The 26873-nt window shown below is 56.3% G+C and overlaps 1 protein-coding gene across 4 annotated transcripts in view; it reads left to right on the top strand.

Moving 5' to 3' along the window:
- The first annotated feature begins 206 nt into the window (after nucleotides 1-206).
- nadk2 (NAD kinase 2, mitochondrial) overlaps nucleotides 207-26873 on the top strand; it is a 79589-nt gene continuing 52922 nt past the window's right edge. The window contains exons 1-8 of one of the 4 annotated variants that reach the window (XM_060834086.1): nucleotides 207-464; nucleotides 4791-4879; nucleotides 8727-8815; nucleotides 10158-10239; nucleotides 15879-15962; nucleotides 19319-19449; nucleotides 22281-22368; nucleotides 24033-24128. In XM_060834086.1, coding sequence (XP_060690069.1) covers nucleotides 276-464; nucleotides 4791-4879; nucleotides 8727-8815; nucleotides 10158-10239; nucleotides 15879-15962; nucleotides 19319-19449; nucleotides 22281-22368; nucleotides 24033-24128 — 848 coding nt within the window. In that variant the 5' untranslated portion in view covers nucleotides 207-275. The other 3 variants (XM_060834077.1, XM_060834095.1, XM_060834102.1) reach the window with 3 other exon arrangements.

Raw genomic sequence — 26873 nt, 5'->3', positions numbered from 1 at the left:
TGACGGTTGGACTATAACCTGGTGTTGCGTGACCTTTGACAGTTGGACTATAACCTGGTGTGGTGTGACCTTTGACAGTTAGGCTATAACTTGGTGTGGTGTGACCTTTGACGGTTGGACTATAACCTGTGACCTTTAACCGCGCGAGGACTACATTTCCCGGCGTGCTCTGGGCGGGGCAGTTCTAGCGCATGCGCAATGAGGTTCGCGGCCTAGCGCAAGGGGCGACCGCGGTCTGGAGTCCGGGGCTGAGGCGGCGGCTGTCGGCCTGGCTCATGGCGCTGAGTGTAGTCCGCTGGGGCGGGCCGGCTGCGCGGTCCCTGAGGGGAAAGGGCCGGGCCCTGTCCCGGGCGACAGCACCGTTCAGGCCGGGCCGAGTGGCCGTTCTCAGCAAAACCACCCGCTTCGAGTTCGAGCAGGAGCGGGGCCGCGCGGAGGGAGAGAGGAGGGGGCTCCGGGAGAGGGTGAGGGGGGGGGAGGGGGCTCCGGGAGAGGGTGAGGGGGGGGGTGAGGGTGAGGGGGGGGAGGGGGCTCCGGGAGAGGGTGAGGGGGGGGGGGGGCTCCGGGGAAGGGGGCTCCGGGAGAGGGTGAGGGGGGGGGAGAGGGCTCCGGGGAAGGGGGCTCCGGGAGAGGGTGAGGGGGGGGGGGGGCTCCGGGGAAGGGGGCTCCGGGAGAGGGTGAGGGGGGGGGGAGAGGGCTCGGGGAAGGGGGCTCCGGGAGAGGGTGAGGGGGGGGGAGAGGGCTCCGGGAGAGGGTGAGGGGGGGGGGGCTCCGGGAGAGGGTGAGGGGGGGGGCTCCGGGGGAGGGTGAGGGGGGGGTGAGGGTGAGGGGGGGGGGCTCCGGGAGAGGGTGAGGAGGGGGGGAGGGGGCTCCGGGAGAGGGTGAGGGGGGGGGGGCTCCGGGAGAGGGTGAGGGGGGGGGCTCGGGGGAGGGTGAGGGGGGGGTGAGGGTGAGGGGGGGGGGCTCCGGGAGAGGGTGAGGGGGGGGGGCTCCGGGAGAGGGTGAGGGGGGGGGTGAGGGTGAGGGGGGGGGGCTCCGGGAGAGGGTGAGGAGGGGGGGGCTCCGGGAGAGGGTGAGGGGGGGGGAGAGGGTGAGGGTGAGGGGGGGGCTCCGGGAGAGGTGGGGGGGGAGGGGGCTCCGGGAGTGGGTGGGGGGAGGGAGAGGGTGAGGGGGGGAGGGGGCTCCGGGAGAGGGTGAGGGGGGGAGGGGGCTCCGGGAGAGGGAGGGGGGGGGGGGAGAGTGCTCCAGGAGAGGGGGGGGGGGGGGGGGAGAGGGTTCCGGGAGAGGGTGAGGGGGGGGGGGGGGGGAGAGAGGGCTCCGGGAGAGGGTGAGGGGGGGGGGGTTGAGGCGGCTCCGGGAGAGGGTGAGGGGGGGGGGGTTGAGGCGGCTCCGGGAGAGGGTGAGGGGGGGGGGGAGGGGGCTCCGGGAGAGGGTGAGGGGGGGGGGGAGAGGGTGAGGGGGGGGGAGAGGGCTCCGGGAGAGGGTGAGGGGGGGGAGAGAGGGGGCTCCGGGAGAGGGTGATGGGGGGGGAGAGAGGGGGCTCCGGGAGAGGGTGAGGGTGAGGGGGGGGGGCTCTGGGTGAGGGTGAGGGGGGGGGGAGAGAGGGGGGGGGGGGGGGCTCCGGGAGAGGGTGAGGGTGAGGGGGGGGAGAGGGCTCCGGGAGAGGGTGGGGGGGAGGGGGCTCCGGGAGAGGGTGAGGGGGGGGGAGAGGGCTCCGGGAGAGGGTGAGGGGGGGGAGAGAGGGGGCTCCGGGAGAGGGTGATGGGGGGGGAGAGAGGGGGCTCCGGGAGAGGGTGAGGGTGAGGGGGGGGAGAGGGTGAGGGGGGGGAGAGGGCTCCGGGAGAGGGTGCGGGTGGGGGGGGAGAGGGTGAGGGGGGGGGAGGGGGCTCCGGGAGAGGGTGAGGGGGGGGGGGGGGAGAGGGTGAGGGGGGGGGAGGGGGCTCCAGGAGAGGGTGAGGGGGGGGGGAGAGGGCTCCGGGAGAGGGTGAGGGGGGGGGGAGGGGGCTCCGGGAGAGGGTGAGGGGGGGGGAGAGGGAGAGGAGGGGGGAGGGGGCTCCGGGAGAGGGTGAGGGGGGGGAGAGGGTGAGGGTGAGGGGGGGGCTCCGGGAGAGGGTGAGGGAGGGGAGGGAGAGGGAGAGGAGGGGGTAGGGGGCTCCGGGTGGGGAGGGGGCTCCGGGAGAGGGTGAGGTGGGGGGGAGGGAGAGGGTGAGGTGGGGAGGGGGCTCCGGGAGAGGTGGGGGGGAGGGAGAGGGTGAGGGGGGGAGGGGGCTCCGGGAGAGGTGGGGGGGGGGGAGAGGGTGAGGGGGGGGAGGGGGCTCCGGGAGAGGGTGAGGGGGGGAGGGGGCTCCGGGAGAGGTGGGGGGGGGGAGGGTGAGGGGGGAGGGGGCTCCGGGAGAGGGTGGGGGGAGGGAGAGGGTGAGGGGGGGAGGGGGCTCCGTGTGAGGTGGGAGGGAGGGAGGGAGAGGGAGAGGGTGAGGCGGGGAGGGGGCTCCGGGAGAGGTGGGGGGGAGGGAGAGGGTGAGGGGGGGAGGGGGCTCCGGGAGAGGTGGGGGGGAGGGGGCTCCGGGAGTGGGTGGGGGGAGGGAGAGGGTGAGGGGGGGAGGGGGCTCCGGGAGAGGGTGGGGGGAGGGAGAGGGTGAGGGGGGGAGGGGGCTCCGGGAGGGGGAGGGGGCTCCGGGAGAGGGTGGGGGTGAGGGGGGGGGGGGAGAGGGTGTGGGGGGAGAGAGGGGGCTCCGGGAGAGGGTGAGGGGGGGGCTCCGGGAGAGGGTGAGGCTCCGGGAGGGGGCTCCGGGAGAGGGAGAGGGAGAGGGTGAGGCTCCGGGAGGGGGCTCCGGGAGAGGGTGAGGGGGGGGCTCCGGGAGAGGGTGAGGCTCCGGGAGGGGGGAGAGGAGGGGGCTCCGGGAGGGGGGAGAGGAGGGGGCTCCGGGAGAGGGTGAAGGGGGGCTCCGGGAGAGGGTGAGGAGGGGGGGGAGGGGGCTCCGGGAGAGGGTGAGGGGGGGGGAGAGGGCTCCGGGAGAGGGTGAGGGGGGGGGAGAGAGGGGGCTCCGGGAGAGGGTGATGGGGGGGGCTCCGGGAGAGGGTGAGGGGGGGGGAGAGAGGGGGCTCCGGGAGAGGGTGAGGGGGGGGGGCTCTGGGTGAGGGTGAGGTGGGGGGGAGAGAGGGAGAGGGTGGGGGGGGGCTCCGGGAGAGGGTGAGGGTGAGGGGGTGGGAGAGGGTGAGGGGGGGGAGAGGGCTCCGGGAGAGGGTGAGGGTGGGGGGGAGAGGGTGAGGGGGGGGGAGGGGGCTCCGGGAGAGGTGGGGGGGAGGGAGAGGGTGAGGGGGGGAGGGGGCTCCGGGAGAGGTGGGGGGGAGGGAGAGGGTGAGGGAGGGGAGGGGGCTCCGGGAGAGGGTGAGGGGGGGAGGGGGGGGTAGGGGGCTCCGGGTGGGGAGGGGGCTCCGGGAGAGGGTGAGGTGGGGGGGGGGAGGGAGAGGGTGAGGTGGGGAGGGGGCTCCGGGAGAGGTGGGGGGGAGGGAGAGGGAGAGGGGGGGAGGGGGCTCCGGGAGAGGTGGGGGGGAGGGAGAGGGTGAGGGAGGGGAGGGGGCTCCGGGAGAGGGTGAGGGGGGGAGGGGGCTCCGGGAGAGGTGGGGGGGGGGGGGGGAGGGTGAGGGGGGAGGGGGCTCCGGGAGAGGGTGGGGGGAGGGAGAGGGTGAGGGGGGGAGGGGGCTCCGGGAGAGGTGGGAGGGAGGGAGGGAGAGGGTGAGGCGGGGAGGGGGCTCCGGGAGAGGTGGGGGGGAGGGAGAGGGTGAGGGGGGGAGGGGGCTCCGGGAGAGGTGGGGGGGAGGGGGCTCCGGGAGTGGGTGGGGGGAGGGAGAGGGTGAGGGGGGGAGGGGGCTCCGGGAGAGGGTGGGGGGAGGGTGAGGGGGGGAGGGGGCTCCGGGAGAGGGTGGGGTGAGGGGGGAGGGGGCTCCGGGAGAGGGTGGGGGTGAGGGGCGGGGGGGGAGAGGGTGTGGGGGGAGAGAGGGGGCTCCGGGAGAGGGTGAGGGGGGGGCTCCGGGAGAGGGTGAGGCTCCGGGAGGGGGCTCCGGGAGAGGGAGAGGGGGGGGCTCCGGGAGAGGGTGAGGCTCCGGGAGGGGGGAGAGGAGGGGGCTCCGGGAGAGGGTGAAGGGGGGCTCCGGGAGAGGGTGAGGAGGGGGGGAGAGGAGGGGGCTCCGGGAGTGGGGTCCCGCGGTGGGTGAGGGGTCCGGAAGGTGGGGGCTGAGGGGTCCGGGTCCCTGGGGTGGTGGGGAGGGTGAATATCTTTTAGGAGCAGTGTATTGATTTTAAGCAGGGTATCGGGGAGTACCGGGGTTAGATGTGAATGTGGAATTTGAAACACAGACAGATGGACCATGCCCTCAGGAATGGAGGGGGTGACTCGGGAATGGAGGGGGTTACTCGGGAATGGAGGGGTTACTCGGGAATGGAGGGGTGACTCGGGAATGGAGGGGGGTGTCACGATTTACTTGTGCTCCTATTTCATATGTTCATAACCAGGAGTTCTCAGTATGTTTTGAGGATGTTGTCAGGACGCCGTGTGTTCACTTGAATCTCGGCTGTCTGATTACTTTATCCAATAGTCTGTCCCTGCAGCAGGATGTGTGCATGAACAATTCTGGCTAATACCTCAGCATTTTCATTAGCCTCACATTCTCGCACAGCCTATCCCTTCTGTTCCATGTACATGCTTGTTTTGGGGTATCTCTCCTTTTGTTGGTGTATTTGACGCCTCTCGCTGCCCAGTCTAATGTGGCTGCATTGTGTTTGTTTGCAGCTTGCTACAAAAGGATCCAGCTACAGTGGGTTACTGGAGCGACACACTGTTCACAGTGCCAACGTCCAGCATGTGGTGGACACTCTACAGTAAGGAGCAACCTCTTCCCATGTGGAAATTGTGTAGATTCTGGATTAGAGTGTGCTGGAAAAGCACAGCAGTTCAGGCAGCATCCGAGGAGCAGGAAAGTCGACATTCCGGGCAGAAATCTTCCAAACCTCATGTGATATTGTAAAGTGTTAATTGTTGGAAACTTTAAATAGGATAAAAGGTCAGCGTAACATCAAGGGCTGAAGGGCCTGTACTATGCTGTACTGATCTATGTTCTATAACATCGGATTGTTCAAAAATGGGGAACGTCATAGAGATGTGCAGCATGGAAAGGGGGAATAAGCCTGATATCTAAAGATAATCAGCCTAATGTCGGTGCTGAGGAAACCTATTGAAAGATTATCAAAATTAGTCATAATTTGGGAAATCACAGTTTAATAAGTGAAAGTCAGCAAATCAAAAACTATTTAGCAAATCCCTGGATCAGCTGAGACCTTGATGAAACCCCTCACCTTCTCAGTCCTGCGCTCTGCTGATGATCCTTGTGTTAAACTCCCCATCAGTAGTAGTGTCCCTATTACTGAGCCAGGGGCCTGGGTTCAAGTCCCACCTGTTCTGGAAAGTGTGTAATAACATCTCTGAACAGATTGATTAGAAAAGAAATGAATAAAGCAGACCCCAACTCCATTTTGATTTAGCCCCTAGCCTCTCTCCCTACACCCCCGCCCTCTCACTTTTGAAGGTTTGCATTGAGTCCGTGGTTAGGAAAGCAGATGTAATGTCATTTATCCCAGGACAGTTGGCATGTAAAAGCAGCGATGTGCTACTGAGACTTGATAAAGCTCTGGTTAGGCCCCATTTGGAGTACTGTGTCCAGTTTTGGTCCCCACACCTCAGGAAGGACATACTGGCACTGGAGCGTGTCCAGCGGAGATTCACACGGATGATCCCTGGAATGGTAGGTCTAATAAACGAGGAATGGCTGAGGATCCTGGGATTGTATTCATTAGAGTTTAGAAGGTTGAGGGAGAGCCAATAGAAACTTACAAGATAATGCATGGTTTAGAAAGGGTGGACGCTGGGAAATTGTTTCCTTCAAGCGGGGAGACTAGGACCCATGGGCACAGCCTTAAAATTAGAGGGGGTCAATTCAAAACAGAAATGAGACATTTCTTCAGTCAGAGAGTGATGCGCCTGTGGAATCATGGCCACGGAACGCAGTGGAGGCCGGGACATTAAATTGTTAAAAGGCAGAGATTGATAAATTCTTAATCTCGCAAGGAATTAAGGGAAATGGGGAGAGTGCAGGTAAGTGTAGTTGAAATGCCCATCAGCCATGATTGAATGGCGGAGTGGACTCGATGGGCCGAATGGCCTTACTTCCACTCCTATGTCTTATGGTCTTAATGGGCTTTGCTGTAAATATTGAATTGGCTAAACAAGTGTTTTTATTGGTGGTGGTTAGTGTTTATAAAGGAAAAAAAGTTACTGTGATTTTGCTGGTGGGAAGGTTGCTCAGTTGTGTATGATAACAGTCCAGATTAAAGTGGTGCTGGAAAAGCACAGTAGGTCAGGCAGCATCTGAGGAGCAGGAACATCGACGTTTAGGGCAAAAGCCCTTCAGCAGGATGCTGCCTGACTTGCTGTGCTTTTCCAGCACCACTCTAATCTTGACTCCGATCTGCAGTACCTACTTCTGCCCTGTGGGTTATAACACTTGAATTGAATTATCTTTATTGTCAAAATGTATTCCGATGAGTCCAGTGAAAAATTCGTAAGTTGCCACTTGCAGCACCATTTTAGGTACAAAGGTGCCTCGGTACAATCCTTAGTTACAGAATGGAGAAATGAAGAAAAAATGTGACGTTACAGCGACACACAGAATGACCATAGGTCAGAAAAAGAAGCAGCAAAGTTATAAAGCCAAACCTCGCTGTCTCTTTCCCAGGGCTCAGTGCATGGGGCCTTCACCGGGTCTGACCACTGACTGCTGCCACCCTCCACACCGGGATGCTGATTGTTGGTGTCCCTACTTCAGAGGCTGGGAACCGGAGACTGGAGCTAGGTGTCCAAGATCGAGAATCCAAGAAAACAGAAGGGGAGGAGAAAACTACAGAAGGGAGAAAGCAAAAAAGACAAAGACTGGGCAGAACAGTTGAGCTGCCATCCTAGTGGCTTTAAAAAGGGACTCAGACCAGACCCAGTCAACCTTCAATTCCGTTTTAATTTAGTGCCTTCCTGTTCTCCCTCCACCTCCCTTTTGCATTGTCCATAATGGGCTCCGGTTGCAAATAATTAACTGGTTACACAAGTGATTACTGGTAGTGGTTAGTGTTTAGAAAAACCTAACAAAAGAATCAAGGTGATTTTGGTGGTGGGAAGGTCACTCAGTCGTGTGTGATAGCAAATCTGAGTATGCTTTTCCAAAAAAAAAATCCAGAAAGGCTGTTGTGGCACAGTGGTAGTGTCTCTATCTCTGAGCTAGGAGGTTTCTGTCCCAGAGGTGGACTGAAGAATAATGCAGACTCTGGGATATATCTGCAGAACTGTCTATCCCGAGCTGGGACTTTGTCTATCGTTGAAGTGAAGTACCATATTCCTTTCCTTTCAGGCTTCCTGAGTTACCATAAAAGGGAAGTGACAAATGGGTCTAGACAGGCTTGCTGCTAAGAGAAAGATAAAAACTAAGGGGCATAATTTGAAAAAGTGATCTGTCATTTAATACAAAGATGAGGATACTTTTTTTTCAGTGTCAGGTATTCGGGGAAATCTTCCCCAGAGTTTTGAGGAAGTGGGTCATTGATTATGGGGCGTTTACGGAGTCTTATCAATGCAATCTTCCAGCCAGGATATCAGGAAGGAGACAGTCATCTGGTTAGTGCATTAACTTGTCAGGAATCAGTGCAAAGCTTTGTGGAGCTGTTGGATGTGGCCCTCTGTCAATGTGGCTGAGGACTTCACTTGGGTCACATTCAGGTGGACCTGAGACATTCTGGAATATTCCAGAAATGAAATGACTGTAGGTCTGAATGAGGAGAGCAAATGGGGGAGAATTGGACAAAGTTCCTCACTGCTGTTTTGTTGGATAGGAATCTTGGGAACAGCCTCCGGGAAATGGGTCAACATTTACAGATTGGAAAGGATGTACTAATAACTCTGTTGTGTTGGATGGTCATCCTACACCATCCATTAACACCATGTTGAATGATTTCTCCAAAAACATTGCAGGTAGGCATTTTGTACAGCTTGGAATGTGTGACAGGGTCTTTGGAAGTCCAGTGGAAAGTGCAGGAGGACATGTAATGAGCAGCACCAGGCGTACCTAAAAATAGTGTCAACTGAGTGAAGCCCCAAACAGGGCGATTTGTAAGCCAAATAGCATATGACCATGAGCATAAGCCGCAACTGGTACAACAACCAGCAGATCAGATCTGACTCTGCCTTCCTGCCTCCTTGGGCCTCCTCCAGTGCTCCCCAGCATCACTGAAACCAGTCTTCAGTCAATTCAACTCATTCCACATGAAATCAAGAAACAGTTGGAGGCTCAGAATACTGCAAAGGCGATGGACCCTGACAACATTCCGGCAGCACCAGCCCTTCTTCAGGATTGCTCCTGCTTCTTCTATAGAGGAACAGCAGTAGGCCCTTTAGCCCCTCAGGCATTCACTGACATCGTGGCTTCACAAACATTTAAACAAAACTTCACAGAAATTTGCAGAGACAAACTGGGTCAGTGGGATTGACAGCACTGATAAGCCAGTGTGGACTGAGTGCCTTCTATCATCATGGGTTCTTACTGTCTAACAGCATTGTTGATGAAAGTTGGCGTGAGTTCAGCAAATGCTGTGGGGCTAACCCTCTGTTGTGTTGCTCTCGTTTTCTCAGTAAGGAAGGAATCGAGGTTCGTCTGGTGAAGCGCAGAGATTACACTGAGGAAATCGTGCAATGGGCTGATGCCATCGTATCTGCTGGAGGTAATAGCAGCGACATTCCAGTTTGCAGTGTGTGATAGGGGCTGCTCCTCAGGAGATGTATTATGGAGAGCTTTGTCACTGCTGCTTTGCAAACTTTTTTTTTCCCTAACCTCCTTTGCTGGGAGCTATTTGAGGAGCTTCTCAGGAAGACATGAGAAAGTTGACTGGCCTGTACCTGGAATGGGCAAGTTTGGGGAATTATCAGATGGGCTAGGCTTGTGTCTGCTGGAGTTTAGAACAGTAAGAACAAAAGAAATAGGAGCAGGTAGGCCATTGCTTGCCGTGCCATTCTGTAAGATCCTGGCTGATCTGTCCCAGACCTCAACTCTTTTGTACCAGATCCCTATTGCCCTCAACTCCTCCTCATAGGTGATGGAGGTAGAACGATGGAAATGCATGAGAACCTGGGGGGAGTTGTGACCAAGTGGATGAGGTGAGGATGTTTCATCTTGGGAGTCATGATTTGGAGATGCCGGTGTTGGACTGGGGTGTACAAAGTTAAAAGTCACACAACACCAGGTTATAGTCCGACAGGTTTAATTGGAAGCACTAGCTTTTGGAGCGCTGCTCCTTCAAGTGGTTCCTCTTGGGAGGAAATCGACAACAAGGGGGCACTGATGTTTTAAAAAAATCAGAGGTTACCCATTTCATACATAAATGAGGCGAAACATTTTTTTACAGAAATTGTTTTCCTGGAAAGGTGATGGCAGGTATGTTATTGAATATTTTTAAGGCAGTCGTGGATAGGTTTGTGCTCCACAATAGGGTGATGGTGATCAGGTGTAAGTGGGACTGTGCATTGAGGTTACAATCAGACCAGCAATGGTCTTCTAAAGAGCAGAGCAGACTCGAGGGGCAGAGTGGCCTTGTCTTTATTTATATATTTGCAGTAAAGCTCTCTGTACTCTTAAACTAACACTCCCAGGACAGGACCAGCATGGGATTAGGTACTGAGTAAACTGCCTGCACTTTGAAACTGAAAGGAAAATTCTTACCCACTGTCTGTATCAGACAGTCCGAGGGCAGGGACAGCATGAGATTTGGAACAAAGTGCTGTTGCAGTGGAGTTGTTAAGGTCATGGAGCAGTGACAGTTATTATCTCAAGGAAGCCAAGACTGAGGGAGATGGGTGGTCTGCCCAAAGGAGGGAAATGTGAACCAGCCCCACCTGAGAGAGGGAATGAAGGGAGGAGAGGGAGTGAGGGGAGAAGTTGGAGGAGGAGAAGCTCCCCCCCCCCCCCCCCCCCCCCCCCCCCCCCCCCCCCCCCCCCCCCCCCCCCCTCCTCCATGAAGGGCCTGTGTGTGTGATTGAGCTGACTGTGATCTGTCTGATTCTGTGCAGGGGATGGCACCATGCTGCTGTCAGCCAGCAAAGTGTTTGGGCAGATCAAACCTGTCATTGGAGTCAACACGGATCCAGAAAGGTAAAGGGCAGTGACTGATGGAGTGCAGGCTGAAACGCTGTGCTGCAAGAGGGAGAGGTGAAGACCCAATGTTTGGGGTGAGGGCGGCAGGGAGTTCACTGAGATGGGGACTGAGAGGTTTGGCAGGGAATGGGGGATCTGCAGGGCATGATGGGAAGGGGTGGTCTTCTGTGGTGGGGGAAAAGGAATGTGGTGATTGGGTGGGCAGGTGGGGGCAGGTATCAATCAGGTCTGCACCTTGTTGGAACATAGGAATTAGGAAAAAGGTTAGACAATTTAGCCCTTTGAGTCCGCTCGGCCCTTTAACATGATCATGGTTGATCTTAACTTTGGTCTCCACCCTACGTTCTTGCCTGCGTCCCATAACCTTTATCCCACTTTTCATCAGAAACCTATCCATTTCTTTCTTGAGCCTGTTGATCCGATTCTGCCTCCAGTGCACTCTGGGGCAGTGAGTTCCACAGATTCACATCCCTTTGAGCAAAGTCGTTTCTTCTCATCCTAGTTTTGGACCTACCTCCTCTCACTCCGTATCTATGACTTCTTCTTTAAGATTGTCCCACAAAGGGGAACATCTGTTGAATATTCACCTTATCAATCCCCTTCAGCATTTTAAATCCCTCAGTCAGATCCATCCCCTCATTCTGCTGAACTCCGGTGAGGACAGGCCCAAGCTATTGATCCGCTCCTCATACATTATTAAAAGGAGCCACAGTTGTGGAATTGTCTAATCTTGAGCATCAGAGCTGAAAATGTGTTGCTGGTTAAAGCACAGCAGGTCAGGCAGCATCCAAGGAACAGGAGAATCGACGTTTCAGGCATGAGCCCTTCATCAGGAATGAGAGGGTGCCAGGCAGGCTAAGATAAAAGGTAGGGAGGAGGGACTTGGGGGAGGGGCGATGGAGGTGGGATAGGTGGAAGGAGGTCAAGGTGAGGGTGATAGGCTGGAGTGGGGTGGGGGCGGAGAGGTCAGGAAGAGGATTGCAGGTTAGGAGGGCGGTGCTGAGTTCGAGGGAATCGACTGAGACAAGGTGGGGGGAGGGGAAATGAGGAAACTGGAGAAATCTGAATTCATCCCTTGTGGTTGGAGGGTTCCCAAGCGGAAGATGAGGCGCTCCTCCTCCAACCGTCGTGTTGTTATGTTCTGCCGGTGGAGGAGTCCAAGGACCTGCATGTCTTCGGTGGAGTGGGAGGGAGAGTTAAAGTGTTGAGCCACGGGGTGGTTGGGTTGGTTGGTCCGGGCGTCCCAGAGGTGTTCTCTGAAGCGTTCCGCAAGTAAGCGGCCTGTCTCCCCAATATAGAGGAGGCCACATCGGGTGCAGCGGATGCAATAGATGATGTGTGTGGAGGTGCAGGTGAATTTGTGGCGGATATGGAAGGATCCCTTGGGGCCTTGGAGAGAGGTAAGGGAGGAGGTGTGGGCGCAAGTTTTACATTTCCTGCGGTTGCAGGGGAAGGTGCCGGGAGTGGAGGTTGGGTTGGTGGGGGGTGTGGACCTGATGAGGGAGTCATGAAGGGAGTGGTCTTTGCGGAACGCTGATAGGGGAGGGGAGGGAAATATATCCCTGATGGTGGGGTCCGTTTGGAGTTGGCGGAAATGGCGGCGGATGATACGTTGTATACGGAGGTTGGTGGGGTGGTAGGTGAGAACCAGTGGAGTTCTGTCTTGGTGGTGGTTGGAGGGGCGGGGCTAAAGGGCGGAGGAGCGGGAAGTGGAGGAGATGCGGTGGAGGGCATCGTCGATCACGTCTGGGGGGAATCTGCGGTCCTTGAAGAAGGAGGCCATCTGGGCTGTGCGGTGTTGGAATTGGTCCTCCTGGGAGCAGGTGCGGCGGAGACGAAGGAATTGGGAATATGGGATGGAGTTTTTACAGGGGGCAGGGTGGGAGGAGGTGTAGTCCAGGTAGCTGTGGGAGTCAGTCGGTTTATAGTAGATGTCTGTGTTGAGTCGGTCGCCCGAGATAGAAATGGAAAGGTCTAGGAAGGGGAGGGAGGAGTCTGAGACAGTCCAGGTGAATTTGAGGTCGGGATGGAAGGTGTTGGTAAAGTTGATGAACTGTTCAACCTCCTCGTGGGAGCACGAGGCAGCGCCGATACAGTCATCCATCAGGCATCCAGAGGGACTCTAAAGCCTTAGACAAAATGCTAAATAGGCATACTAAAATACCTGATACCAAACTGGGTGGTGAAGCAGGCTGTGATGAGGAGATAAAGAGTTTAAAGATGGATATTGACAGGCTGGGAGAATGGACCAGAATCTGGCAGATGGAGTTTAATCTCGGGAAGTGTGAGGTTGTCCATTTTGGCTGGAAAAATAAAGGGCAAATTATTATTTAAATGGGAAGCAGTTTCAACATGCGTCAGTGCAGAGGGATCTGGGTGTCTGTGAGTATGAATCGCAGAAAGTGGGTATGCAGGTGTGGTATAGAATAAGAAAGGAAAATGGAATCCTGGCATTTATTGTAAAAAGACTGGATTATAAAAGTCGTGTTGTTACGGTAATAAGAGATGTTGGTGAGAACACACCTGGAATAGTGTCCAGTTTTTGTCTCCTTACTTGAGGAACACTGGAGTTGGTTCAGACGATATTGAAGCTTTGGTAAGGGTGTAAAAGAGAATGAAATGGCACAAGGGAGGAGGGGCTTTGGTTAGAGGGTGAGATTGGGAAAGCTGGGTTTGTTTTCCTTTGCTTGAGAAGGTCAAAAGGATATTTCTGTATAATTTTAGCACAGTAAATAAGGTTACATTTTTACAGCAGGAACCAAGTAAATAACCAGAGCACAATGCTGGCAGCTAGTGACACCCACCAATAAACCTTGGTACAGCAAGGTACAGCAATTGACAAAAGAATCTGATCACATTGAGGCAGTGCCAGGCAGGAGGAGGCCATCTGGCTCATTGAATCAATAGCTGGTTTCTGAAGCAATCCAGTCAGCCTCGTATCCTCACTCTGTCCTCAGGAAATGGAGCAGAATTGGGTCAGTTAGTCCTTTTAGCCTGCTCCACCATTCAGTATAATCACAGCTGATCATCCAAGTCAGTACCCTGTTCCCATTTTCTCTCCAAATCATTTCAACATAGACTCCTACCACAGGGAAACAGACCCTTCAGTCCAACCAGTCTGTGCAGTCTATAATCCCAAACTAAACTAGCCCCACCTGCCTGCACATGACACATATCCCTCCAGACATTTCTTCTTCATGCAGTTATTCAAGTTTTTAAAATATTGTAACTGTACTCTCATCCACCACTTGTTCTAGAAGTTCATTCCACACACAAGTCAGTGTGTTTCATGAATAAAATTGCTCCTCGTGTCCATTTTAAGTCTTTCTCCTCTCACCTTAAAAATATACCTCAGTCTTGAAATCCCGCACGCAGGGAAAAGACCCCTACCATTCACCTTACCTATACCTCTTATGATTTTATAAACCTTTATAAGGTTATCCCTTAATTTCCTACACTCCAGTGAAAAATGTCCCGGCCTCCTCTTATGACTCAAACCCTCCATTCCTGGTAAATCTCTTCTGAGCTCTCGCTAGTTTAGAAATATCTTTCCTATAACAGGATGACCAGAACTGAGTACAGCACTCTAGAAGAGGCCTCACCAACATCCTGGTAACCTCAACATGACATCCCAACTCCATTTACGCAAAACTCGCTCAGAGGTTAGCACTACCACCTCTCAGTGCCAGGGACCAGGGTTCCATTCCACCCTTGGGCAACTGTCGGGAGTTGTACATTCTCCCCGTGTCTGTGTGGGTTTCATCTGGGTGCTCCGATTTCCTGCCAAACTCCATAGATGTGCAGGTTAGGTGGATTGGCTATAGTAAATTACCCACCATGTTCAGGGATGTGTAAGTTAGGTGTGTTAGCCATGGGAAATGCAGGGAGAGGCAAGGTGGATGGGTGGGATGCTGTTTGGAGGGTCAGTATGGACTCTTTGGGCCGAATAACCTGTTTTCACACTGTAGGAATTCTATAATTCAGGTATGAGCAATGAAAGCAAATGTGCTAACCGCCTTCTTAATCACCCCGTCTACGTGTGACACAAACGTCAGAGCTATGCACCTGAACCCCTAGATCCCTCTGTTCAACAACACTACCCAGGGCCCTACTGTTAATTGTATAAGTGCTTACCAAAATGAAAGACCTCCCATTTTTAAAAAAATCAAATTCCATCTGCCTCTCCTCAGCCCATTGACCAAGTTGATCAAGTTCCCAGTGTACTCTTCCTCACTGTCCACTATACCACCAGTTTTGTTGTCATCCACAAACATATTAACCATGCCTTCCATATTCTCCTCTAAGTTATTTATATAAATGTCAGACAGAAGTAGACCCAGCACCAATCCTTGTGGAACATCACTGATAACAGACCTTGAGTCTGTAAAGCCTTGTCTTTAGCCCTCACCACTGTATCTAACTCCTTGAAAATAATCAGTGTTAGAGAATCCCTTCTAGGATTCTGTAAAATGATCTTAGCAACAAGTGCATTTGCTCATAAGAAAATGAAGCAGTGAGTTTGGATCAGAGGCTCTTGCTGATCTGTCACTGCTAGGGATTGCACTGAACATGAGCAGTGTTCGACCTCTGAAGGACTGTGTAGCTAGTGGGACGCATATAGAATGTATTCAGAAGATGTTGAGTGTAAACTGAGGTGATTAAGTTTTATAGAGATTTTTGTTGGGGCTTGTGAACAGTGTGCAGGGGCCCTCTCAGTTTGGTGAAGAGTGTGAAAAGGTGAAATTGTACCACTGAGTAAATGCCAGAGTTCCATTTCCTAAATCTAGGAGAATACAGTCCACCCTGGGAGAGTGAGCTACTGGAATGGAAGCAGCCATTGAGGCAGTTATAATGGAGAGGTTTGTTAGGGAATTCTGATGCAACACTTTCAATGTTGAAAAATGATAAAGTGGCCTATAGTCACTAATTGATGGGGAATTGCTGAAAAATCTGGGATTTGTCTTTCCTGCATTTAGGATTCAATGTGTTATGCAGGGAGCTTGACAGCAGAATGCCTGTGACCTATATTTGCATGTGCTTAATTCTCAGGTGGTAGAATATAGAGTGTAGGTGTCTGTGCTAAGTTTGTGTAGTAAAATGTAGCTGTTTATTGATACACGTGAAATCTTGTGGCTTTATTGTTTGAGGAAGTACCAGGAGTGTCTCGCTGTCTAATTTATAAAAATGTTTCTACTGCCTTGTCAAATTGTCATTACCTAATGTTGGTATCCTGGTCTGAAAACATAATATTTAACTTGATTGGACAGGATACCAAGAAGTAGATTGTTTCAGTGGTTGAGGAACGAGGGCCCCCAGATAACAACAGATTAACTTGAAGAGATATTGGACAGAGCAGGAGGAACCTTCACAGCGAGGTGTGACGCAGTGGAATTCACACCCCATCTTCACGATTCAAACAGAAACTGTCAAGACTCTGTGGGAGAGGGGACTGGAGGGATTTGGGAATAGAGTGGATGTATTGGAGCAGTTTGCTGATGTGAAGGGTAAACAGTAACATTGACTGGAGAGGTTGAATGGCTGGGTGTGGTAATGCAGTGCAGAGGGTCTAACTGTTTCCACTCCTCAATGCTGCTGTCAGGGTGCTCTGTGCTCAGCTGTTTTTGATCTGTTTGTAGGTCTCAGGGGCACTTGTGCCTCCCAGTCAGGTACACGCACCGTTTTTCAGAGGCTGTGCAGAAGCTCCGTCAGGGAGAGTTCAGGTGAGTGTGCTGATATTTTTCCATCTCCATTTCCTCTTGGTTTGTGTGTGTATTTGTTGGTTTCTTCAGGGTGGGTCTATGTGCACAACCCGTTGCCCACAATCTCCATTGGCTCCAGGTACCATTGGTGTTCTGAAAACAACAAATGGTGGAGGTCACAGTGGGTCAGGCAGCGTCCATGGAAAGACAGCAAGCTAATACTTCACGTCTAGATGACTCTTCATCAGCGGTGAGGTGAGGTGAAGTGGGATGGGGGGTGGGGGGGCAGCATTTCTGCTATAGTTGGGGGAGGGGTGGAGTATGGAGTACTGGGGCAGAGAGGGCATGGATAGTGCAGATTAACTGATCGGAATGACAGAACAACGGTCTATCAAATTGCCAGACTTGAAAGAACAGACAGACCCACAGCGAAGGGGGAGGGGAGAGAGTGCGTGATGACAGAGAATGTAACATGTAAAGCTAAAAGAAAGGGAAGGAGTGGGTGTTAGTTCGCAATTTGAAGTGTTGAACTCTAATATTAAAGTCCCAGAAGGTTGTAAAGTACCTAGTTTGAAGAGGAGATGTTGTTCCTCTAGTTTGTGCTGTGAATTCACTGAGACACTATAGCATGACAAGGACAGATGTGGGCATGCGAACAGGGTGCTGTGTTAAAATGACTGGTTATGGGAAGCTCTGCGTCCTGTTTGTGTACAGACCGGAGGTGTTCCGTAACCCAGTCTGCATTTGGTCTCTCCAATGTAGACTAGGCTGCATCGGGAGCGGCTAATACATTACACAAGATTGGCGGAGGTACAGGGGAAATGCTGCTTCACCAGGAAAGGCCTGTTTAGTTTACAGGGAGGAGGGGAAGGGGCAAGTGTTGCACCTTCTGCAGTTACATGGGAAGATGCCGGGAGAAGGGAAGATGGTGTTCCTAGTCAATAAATGGAATGGGGTGTCCCGGAGAGAACGGTCCCTGTGAAATGCGGGGGGGGGGGGGAAGGAGGTGTATCTGTTGGTGGCATTCTGCTGGAGTTGTATGATATAATGTAGAATGATCCTATGAATGTAGAGGCTGGTGGGATGAAAAGGGTGAGGGAGTGTGTGGGGGTGGGTTGGGGGATCGGGGGGTGGAGGGGGGTGGGGAGGGCGTGTGGGGGTGGATTGCGGGATCGGGGGGCAGGGAGGGCGTGTGGGGGTGGATTGCAGGATCGGGGGGCAGGGAGGGCGTGTGGGGGTGGATTGCGGGATCGGGGGGCAGGGAGGGCGTGTGGGGGTGGGTTGTGGGATCTGGGGGCGGGGAGGGCGTGTGGGGGTGGATTGCGGGATCGGGGGGCAGGGAGGGCGTGTGGGGGTGGGTTGTGGGATCGGGGGGCAGGGAGGGCGTGTGGGGGTGGATTGCGGGATCGGGGGGCAGGGAGGGCGTGTGGGGGTGGGTTGTGGGATCGGGGGGCAGGGAGGGCGTGTGGGGGTGGATTGCGGGATCGGGGGGCAGGGAGGGCGTGTGGGGGTGGGTTGTGGGATCGGGGGGCAGGGAGGGCGTGTGGGGGTGGGTTGTGGGATCGGGGGGCAGGGAGGGCGTGTGGGGGTGGGTTGTGGGATCTGGGGGCGGGGAGGGCGTGTGGGGGGTGGGTTGTGGGATCGGGGGGCAGGGAGGGCGTGTGGGGGTGGGTTGTGGGATCGGGGGGTGGGGAGGGTGTGTGTGGGGGGTGGGTTGTGGGATCGGGGGGTGGGGAGGGTGTGTGTGGGGGGTGGGTTATGGGATCGGGGGGGTGGGGAGGGTGTGTGTGGGGGGTGGGTTGTGGGATCGGGGGGGTGGGGAGGGTGTGTGTGGGGGGTGGGTTGTTGGATCGGTGGGTGGGGAGGGTGTGTGTGGGATCGGGGGGTGGGGAGGGTGTGTGGGGGGTGGGTTGTTGGATCGGGGGGTGGGGAGGGTGTGTGTGGGATCGGGGGGGTGGGGAGGGTGTGTGTGGGGGGTGGGTTGTTGGATCGGGGGGTGGGGAGGGTGTGTGTGGGGGGTGGGTTGTTGGATCGGGGGGTGGGGAGGGTGTGTGTGGGGGGTGGGTTGTTGGATCGGTGGGTGGGGAGGGTGTGTGTGGGATCGGGGGGTGGGGAGGGTGTGTGTGGGATCGGGGGGGTGGGGAGGGTGTGTGTGGGGGGTGGGTTGTTGGATCGGGGGGTGGGGAGGGTGTGTGTGGGGGGTGGGTTGTTGGATCGGTGGGTGGGGAGGGTGTGTGTGGGATCGGGGGGTGGGGAGGGTGTGTGTGGGATCGGGGGGGTGGGGAGGGTGTGTGTGGGGGGTGGGTTGTTGGATCGGGGGGTGGGGAGGGTGTGTGTGGGGGGTGGGTTGTTGGATCGGGGGGTGGGGAGGGTGTGTGGGGGGTGGGTTGTGGGATCGGGGGGTGGGGTGTGGGGGTGTGTTGTGGGATCGGGGGGTGGGGGGGTCAGGGGGGAGGTGGGGGTGGGTTGTGAGATCGGGGGACGGGGGGAGGTGGGGGTGGGTTGGGGGAGCGGATCGGAATGGAGGCAGTGGGAAAACAGTTGAACATCACGGTGAGCCCAAAAGGTGGACGTGTACGGGTATGAAGCTGAGGACAGTGCAAAGAACAATCCAGTACAGGAATAGGCCCTTCGGCCCTCCAAGTCTGTGCCGACACCTCTTGCCCTTCCATACTAAGCCTGTCTTCCCTTACAAGATCCGTATCCCGGTATTCCCTTCCTGTTCACATATTTATCCAGGTGTTTCTGGAATGCTGCTATTGTGTCTGCTTCCTCCACTCCCTCAGGCAGCGTGTTCCAGGCACTCCCTGCCCTTTGTGTAACATACATGTCTCTCACATCTCTTGTAAACTACCCCCCAATCACTCTGTACCTTGAACCTGTGACCCCTCCATCCTGGGTAAAAGCCTAGTACTTCCCACTTTATCCATGCCATTCGCAATCTTATAAACGTCTGTCAGGTCGCCCCTCTGTAATGAAGGGCGTGGATTTAATGTGAGAGGCAGAGGCTTCAAAGGGGTTTGAGGAAGAATTTGGAATCTGGAAGTCACTACCTGAAAGTGTATCAGAAATGGAAGCCCTCAACATATTAAGAAGTTTGTAGGTGAGCTTTGAAATGCTATAGCATAAAAAGTGCTGGGAAATAAGATGAGAATAGATAATGTTTGGCAAGCTGCCTGGATGGACTGAATAGCCTCCTACCATGCTGTAAAACACTGACATTAACAGTCTTCTTCAAATCTTCCTCTGCCACCGATTGCAGCAGCAGCCCTAATCTCCTCATTATTGCCTTAGTGTCGATGTTACCCTCGTGTTCCTGGAAAGCAGGTTAGCTTCAATTCCAGTAACGATGACATAGATCTCCATCTTGCTGACAGCTGGCAGTGGAGGCAGCGGATCAGGATCTGCCTGGAAGGAGCAGGAATAAACCCAACGCCCGTGGATCTCCATGAGCAGCAGCTGAGCCTGGAGCAGCACCTGACCGCACACCGCAATGTGGCACAGCCTGGTTAGAATGGGCACATTGGGGGGAGGGGGTGATACAGTGCGGTCAATGGGTTGGAGGGATGGGGGATGGAGTGCAGAGGGGGTGAAGGGGGATGGGGCACATGGGGGTGGTAGGGATGGGGCATTTGGGGGGTAGGGGGATGGGGCACATGGGGGTGGTGGGGGATGGGGCATTTGGGGGGTAGGGGGATGGCGCACGTGGGGATGGTAGGGGTTGGGGCATTTCGGGGGGTAGGGGGATGTGGTACATGGGGGGGAAAGGGGATGGGATGTGTGGGGATGGTAGGGGGATGGGGGTTGGGGGGAATGAGGATGGGGCGTGTGGGGGGGAGGAGGAGGACGGGGCGTGGGGGGAGGAGGACGTCGGGGCGTGTTGGGGGGGAGGAGGGCGGGGCGTGTGGTGGGGGAGGACGGGGCGAGTGGGGGGAATGAGGACGGGGCGTGTGGTGGGGGAGGAGGAGGATGGGGCGTGGGGGGAGGAGGATGGGGCGTGGGGGGAGGAGGATGGGGCGTGGGGGGAGGAGGGAACGGGGATGAGGCACGGGGGTGAATGGGGTTTGGGCGCGTGTGGGGGAGGGGGATGGGACGTGTGGCGGAAAGGAGTTGGGGCATGGGGTGGAGGGGGCGTGGTGCGGTCGGTGTGAGGGGGAGGGGGCGTGGTGCGGTCGGTGTGAGGGGGAGGGGGCGTGGTGCGGTCGGTGTGAGGGGGAGGGGGCGTGGTGCGGTCGGTGTGAGGGGAAGGGGGTGGTGCGGTCGGTGTGAGGGGGAGGGGGTGGTGCGGTCGGTGTGAGGGGGAGGGGCATGGTGCGGTCGGTGTGGGTGGAGGAGGATGGGGCGTGTGCGGTCAGTGTGAGGGGGAGGGGCATGGTGCGGTCAGTGTGAGGGGGAGGGGCATGGTGCGGTCGGTGTGAGGGGGACGGGGTGGCACGGTCGGTGTGGGTGGGGGAGGGGCGTGGCGCGGTCGGTGTGAGGGGGAGGGGCGTGGCGCGGTCGGTGTGGATGGGGAGGGTCGTGGCGCGGTCGGTGTGGATGGGGAGGGTCGTGGCGCGGTCGGTGTGGATGGGGAGGGTCGTGGTGCGGTCGGTGTGGATGGGGAGGGTCGTGGTGCGGTCGGTGTGGGTGGGGGAGGGGCGTGGTGCGGTCGGTGTGAGTGGGAGGGGCGTGGTGCGGTCGGTGTGAGGGGGAGGGGGCGTGGTGCGGTCGGTGTGAGGGGAAGGGGGTGGTGCGGTCGGTGTGAGGGGAAGGGGGTGGTGCGGTCGGTGTGAGGGGGAGGGGGTGGTGCGGTCGGTGTGAGGGGGAGGGGCATGGTGCGGTCGGTGTGGGTGGAGGAGGATGGGGCGTGTGCGGTCAGTGTGCGGGGGAGGGGCATGGTGCGGTCAGTGTGAGGGGGAGGGGCATGGTGCGGTCGGTGTGAGGGGGACGGGGTGGCACGGTCGGTGTGGGTGGGGGAGGGGCGTGGCGCGGTCGGTGTGAGGGGGAGGGGCGTGGCGCGGTCGGTGTGGATGGGGAGGGGCGTGGCGCGGTCGGTGTGAGGGGGAGGGGCGTGGTGCGGTCGGTGTGAGGGGGAGGGGCGTGGCGCGGTCGGTGTGAGGGGGAGGGGCGTGGTGCGGTCGGTGTGGATGGGGAGGGTCGTGGCGCGGTCGGTGTGGATGGGGAGGGGCGTGGCGCGGTCGGTGTGGATGGGGAGGGGCGTGGCGCGGTCGGTGTGGATGGGGAGGGGCGTGGCGCGGTCGGTGTGGATGGGGAGGGGCGTGGTGCGGTCGGTGTGGATGAGGAGGGGCGTGGTGCGGTCGGTGTGGATGGGGAGGGGCGTGGTGCGGTCGGTGTGGATGGGGAGGGGCGTGGCGCGGTCGGTGTGGATGGGGAGGGGCGTGGCGCGGTCGGTGTGGATGGGGAGGGGCGTGGCGCGGTCGGTGTGGATGGGGAGGGGCGTGGTGCGGTCGGTGTGGATGAGGAGGGGCGTGGTGCGGTCGGTGTGGATGAGGAGGGGCGTGGCGCGGTCGGTGTGGATGGGGAGGGGCGTGGTGCGGTCGGTGTGGGTGGGGGAGGGGCGTGGTGCGGTCGGTGTGAGCGGGAGGGGCGGGGGGAGGGGCGTGGTGCGGTCGGTGTGAGGGGGAGGGGCGTGGTGCGGTCGGTGTGAGTGGGAGGGGCGTGGTGCGGTCGGTGTGAGCGGGAGGGGCGGGGGGAGGGGGCGTGGTGCGGTCGGTGTGAGGGGGAGGGGCGTGGTGCGGTCGGTGTGAGTGGGAGGGGCGTGGTGCGGTCGGTGTGAGCGGGAGGGGCGGGGGGAGGGGGCGTGGTGCGGTCGGTGTGAGGGGGAGGGGCGTGGTGCGGTCGGTGTGAGGGGGAGGGGCGTGGTGCGGTCGGTGTGAGCGGGAGGGGGGGCGTGGTGCGGTCGGTGTGAGCGGGAGGGGCGGGGGGAGGGGGGCGTGGTGCGGTCGGTGTGGAAGGGGAGGGGCGTGGCGCGGTCGGTGTGGATGGGGAGGGGCGTGGTGCGGTCGGTGTGGGTGGGGGAGGGGCGTGGTGCGGTCGGTGTGAGCGGGAGGGGCGTGGTGCGGTCGGTGTGAGCGGGAGGGGCGTGGTGCGGGGGGAGGGGGCGTGGTGCGGTCGGTGTGAGGGGGAGGGGCGTGGTGCGGTCGGTGTGAGTGGGAGGGGCGTGGTGCGGTCGGTGTGAGCGGGAGGGGCGGGGGGGAGGGGGCGTGGTGCGGTCGGTGTGAGGGGGAGGGGCGTAGTGCGGGGGGAGGGGGGATCGTGTTGGCGTTGCTGTTGCTGTTGACCAGGCTGTCTCTAACACCAGCCCCTCCCTGGTCTGAGTGCCTGTATTTCTCCTTCCAGCCCCGTGTGACGTAGTGAGCTCTGATCCTCAGCTGCTGTCTGTCCGAGCGTTAAATGAGGTATTTGTGGGGGAGTCGCTGTCCTCTCGGTAAGTACTGTGGTAAAACTGTCTGCATAAGAACCATTTTGAGCCTAGACCCCCCCTCTCCCCCCCCTCCCCCTCTCCTCCCCTCCCCCTCTCCTCCCCTCCCCCTCTCCTCCCCTCCCCTTCCCCCCTCCCCCCCTCCCCCTCTCCTCCCCTTCCCCCCCTCCCCCTCTCCTCCCCTTCCCCCGCTCCCCCTCTCCTCCCCTTCCCCTGCTCCCCCTCTCCTCTCCTCCCCTCCCCCTCTCCTCTCCTCTCCTCCCCCTCTCCTCTCCTCTCCTCCCCTCCCCTCCTCTCCTCTCCCCCGCCCCCCCCCCCCCCCCCCCCAGCTCAGGTTCAATGCTGAGTTAAACATCTCCATCCCACCCCAGGGAGTTGAGTCACTGGCTGGGTCAGCATTTATTGTTCATCCCTAGCTGCCCTTGAGAAGGTGAGGGCGAGCTGCCTTCTTGAACAGTCCATGCGCTGGACACGCAGTGCCCTTTGGTTGGGGGGGGGCGGGCGGCAGGGGTGGGTGGGAATGCCAGGAATTTGATCCAATGACGACGAAGGAACAGTGATCTATTTCCAAGTCAGGATGGTGAGTGACTTGGAGGGGAACTTGAAGTTGGTGGTATTCCCATTTATTTGAGGTGGAAGTGGTTATGGGTTTGGGAGGTGCTTCTGAGGAAGCATTCTGACCAGGCTGCCCCCTAAGTCTGCCTGATAACCACCCTCCCCTCCCCAAAATAAAACAAACCCTCTCACAGCCTGATGCAGACTGAGTGCAGATCAGATAGTGACAATCTCCACACACACACACACACACACTAATACTTAAAGGGTGGTGAGGATAGTGCCACATACCTGCACCATGAATGGTAGGATGCTCTGTTTGACTTCTGTCAGGCCCACTCAGCTCCTGACCTCATTACAGCCTTGGTTCAAACATGGACAGAAGAGCTGAAACCCAGAGACGAGGGGAGAGTGACAGGCCTTGACATCAAAGCTGTATTTGAGCAAGTGTGATAACACGGAGCCCTCGCCATGAGAACATCAGGGTAGGAATCCTGCAGCGAGTAACTCCCCTCCTGACCATCGTCTACAAGGCACAAGTCAGGAGTGGGATGGAATACTCCCCAGTTGCCCTGGATGGGGGCAGCTCCAGCAACACTCGAAGCTCAACACCATCCAGGACAAAGCAGCCGCTTATGCTTTGATATTCATTCCCTTCTGCAGCAGTGTGTCCCCAAGGGTAACGTGTGACTCTTTGCCAGCATGTCTGAAGAAAATGCCAGGATGTCATGCTGGGTATAACAGGAAAAAGCTGGAAAAACAGCAAATGTCACACAAGAGGCAATCCCTGGCATTTTGTCCCAGGGGAGGGAACAAGGAGTCAGGTGCAGGGGCCCCTCACTCTCTGTCAGAGTGTGGCGCTCTGTCCTCAGGGGGAAATCCCACAGCCACCTTATTGTGAGGTTTTCAAAGTGCTGTCCGATGATGCAGTGTCCTACCACCATCTGACCTCGTTTGTGAGCTATCTCATCTCCTCACTCTAATCTCCTATCCAGTCATTGCGAATGTGGTCTGGTGTGTTAGACTGCAGCTCACACCTGACCCAGGATATGTTCTGTTTTGTACAGGCTCCCGTATCACTCCCACAAACAAAGTCTTAAATTCTCGCTCCATAGGGCCTCATACTATGAGATCTCTATAGACGATGGACCCTGGGAGAAGCACAAGAACTCTGGCCTCAACATGTGCACTGGAACTGGCTCTAAAGCTTGGTAAGGGAGCCCTGCTGAGTTAACACTGACGGATTTAAACATGTGGGAGGATTTTGTCTCATATCCCCATTGTCCACATTGGTTGTTATAGACACTGTTATAATACTTTTTACCCTGGGATGTTGAGGACGGTAATAAATTTAAAAAGAATTTGTGTATGATGTTGCAAAGAATAGTAATAAGTTTAAGGAGTACAGTGTTTTCAAAATCAGCATAATATTGATTGGGAAGGTAAAAAGAGGATACAAGAGGAAAGTTGGGTTGCGCAGGAGTCTGGAGTTGGAGGGGAAGCAGTTGTTTTGGTGCAAGGATTATTTGGAGAAAGACGACATCGGTTGGAGTGGTCTACCACAAACCACAATGTGGGACAAGGTTTACATGGATCAATATTGGGCGCTTGAGAGAAAGGGATGGCAATAATTGTGGTTAGTTTTAATTTATGGAGAAATTGGAGATATCAGATTGGCAGTGGTAAGGTCAATCAGGAGTTTGCTCAATGCTTTTGTGAGTTTCTTAGAACAGTACATTCTGGAAACAACCAGGTAGCAGGTTCTCTCACACTTATTAGTGTGCAGTGAGGGTAAGATCGTGTTTTTTAAATTTTTTGTGTTTTTAATTGTGGGCTAAAATGAGAATAGAATTGTTTAAAACCAGGGATTGCTGCATGTTTTGAAAGTAAGTGCTCATTGTAAGCACTGTTTACACAGCTGTTTGTTTGAGTAGAGGTTAAATGTGGTAGCAGATGGAACTGAAGCAGATGCAGCTGAAAATGTGTTGCTGGTTAAAGCGCAGCAGGTCAGGCAGCATCCAAGGAGCAGGAGAGTCGACGTTTCGGGCATAAGCCTTTCATCAGGAATCAGATGGAGGTCTGGTTGGTAATAACTAGCTGGCCTGTGGGCGAGTCACCATTTATCCATGACAAAGGCTTTCTGCCTGATGTTATTCAATCTTGGGTACCTTCAGGCTGTGAACAAGATAGAGAAACATCATTAAATCCACCACCAGCTCAGGGGCTCTGTTCTCTGTATTAGAAACTACTTCAAGTCTGAAGAAAGCCAGTTTATCTTTTCTTCAGCAGTTGCTGTAAGCTGTGACGTTTAATTGATAAGTCAAAGATCTTTTTATAGGAGGTCAAGCCACTACTAACCACTAAAAACCTCCAGAAAAGGAAGACCTAGAAGCAGTGTTCTGACCAGCACAAGAATCTCAGCAAACTCTGTGAACAGGGGCCACTGAACTGCCTTCCCAGACTAACCCTCTACCCACAGCAGGCATTTGTTTTCCTGTCTATGCCTCTGTGCGTGCATTTATGGGGAGTTTATCAGGATTTTCAGTTTTAATTAGTAAGGCTATAAACCGACGGTTGATAATTGTTTGTTTGCAGCCAAGGTTTAATTACTTACAATAAGTAGTAAATTGGGAAATTTTACAGTCTTTTTAAAATCATTAACTTTTATTAGAATTCTGGGAATAGTGGGGCTTGATTTCCAGCATGTTACCCCAGTGAGGGGATTAATGATTAACCCCAGACTATGTAGCAGAAACCACAGAATGATGGAATGTTTCATCAACGTATGAAGGGGAGAAATGGGCCAAGGGTTAGTATTATAAATCTTAAGAAAGGACCTGTCAAGGTATGAAGACTGAGCGAGCTGGCGTGAACTGTGATAATAGGCTAAGGATAGAGCAATAGAGTTTAGATCAGAGTGGTGCTGGAAAAGCACAGCAGTTCAGGCAGCACCTAGGAGCAGGAAAATCGACGATTCAGGCAAAATCCCTTCATCATGGATATAGGCAGGAAGCTTCCAGGGTGGAGAGATAAATAGGGGTGTGGGGCTGGGGAGAAGGTAGCAAAGAGTACAATTGGTGAATGGGGGTGGGGATGGATATGATAGGTCAGAGGGGAGGGTGGAGTGGATAGGTGGGAAGAGAGATTGGCAGGTAGGACAGGTTATGGGGACAGTGCTGAGCTGGAAGTTTGGAACTGGGGGAAGGGGAAATGAGGAAGCTGTTGAAGTCCACATTGATGCCCTGGGGTTGAAGTGTTTCGAGGTGGAAAATGAGGCGTTCTTCCTCCAGGCATCGGTTGGTGAGGGAGCGGCGGTGAAGGAGGCCCAGGACCTCCATGTCCTCGGCAGAGTGGGAGGGGGAGTTGAAATGTTGGGCCATGGGGCGGTGTGGTTGATTGGTGCGGGTGTCTCGGAGATGTTCCCTGAAGCGCTCTGCTAGGAGGCGTCCAGTCTCCCCAATGTAGAGGAGACCGCATCAGGAGCAACGGATACAATAAATGATATTAGTGGATGTGCAGGTAAAACTTTGATGGATGTGGAAGGCTCCTTTAGGGCCTTGGATAGAGGTGAGGGAGGAGGTGTAGGCACAGGTTTTACAGTTCCTGCGGTGGCAGGGGAAGGTGCCAGGATGGGAGGGTGGGTTGTAGGGGGGCGTGGACCTGACCAGGTAGTCACGGAGGGAACGGTCTTTGCGGAAAGGGGTGGGGTGGGAAATATATCCCTGGTGGAGGGGTCCGTTTGGAGATGGCGGAAATGTCAGCGGATGATATGGTTAATGCGAAGGTTGGTAGGTTGGAAGGTGAGCACCAGGGGCATTCTGTCTTTGTTATGGTTGGAGGGGTGGGTTTGAAGGCGGACGTGCAGGATGTGGAGGGCATCTTCAACCACGTGAGTAGGGAAATTACGACCTCAAAAGGAGGAGGCCATCTGGTGTGTTCTATGGTGGAACTGGTCC

This window comes from Hemiscyllium ocellatum, chromosome 2 (genome assembly GCF_020745735.1).
Source record: "Hemiscyllium ocellatum isolate sHemOce1 chromosome 2, sHemOce1.pat.X.cur, whole genome shotgun sequence".
NCBI lineage: Eukaryota > Metazoa > Chordata > Chondrichthyes > Orectolobiformes > Hemiscylliidae > Hemiscyllium > Hemiscyllium ocellatum.
This window is presented reverse-complemented; position numbering and strand designations above follow the sequence as displayed.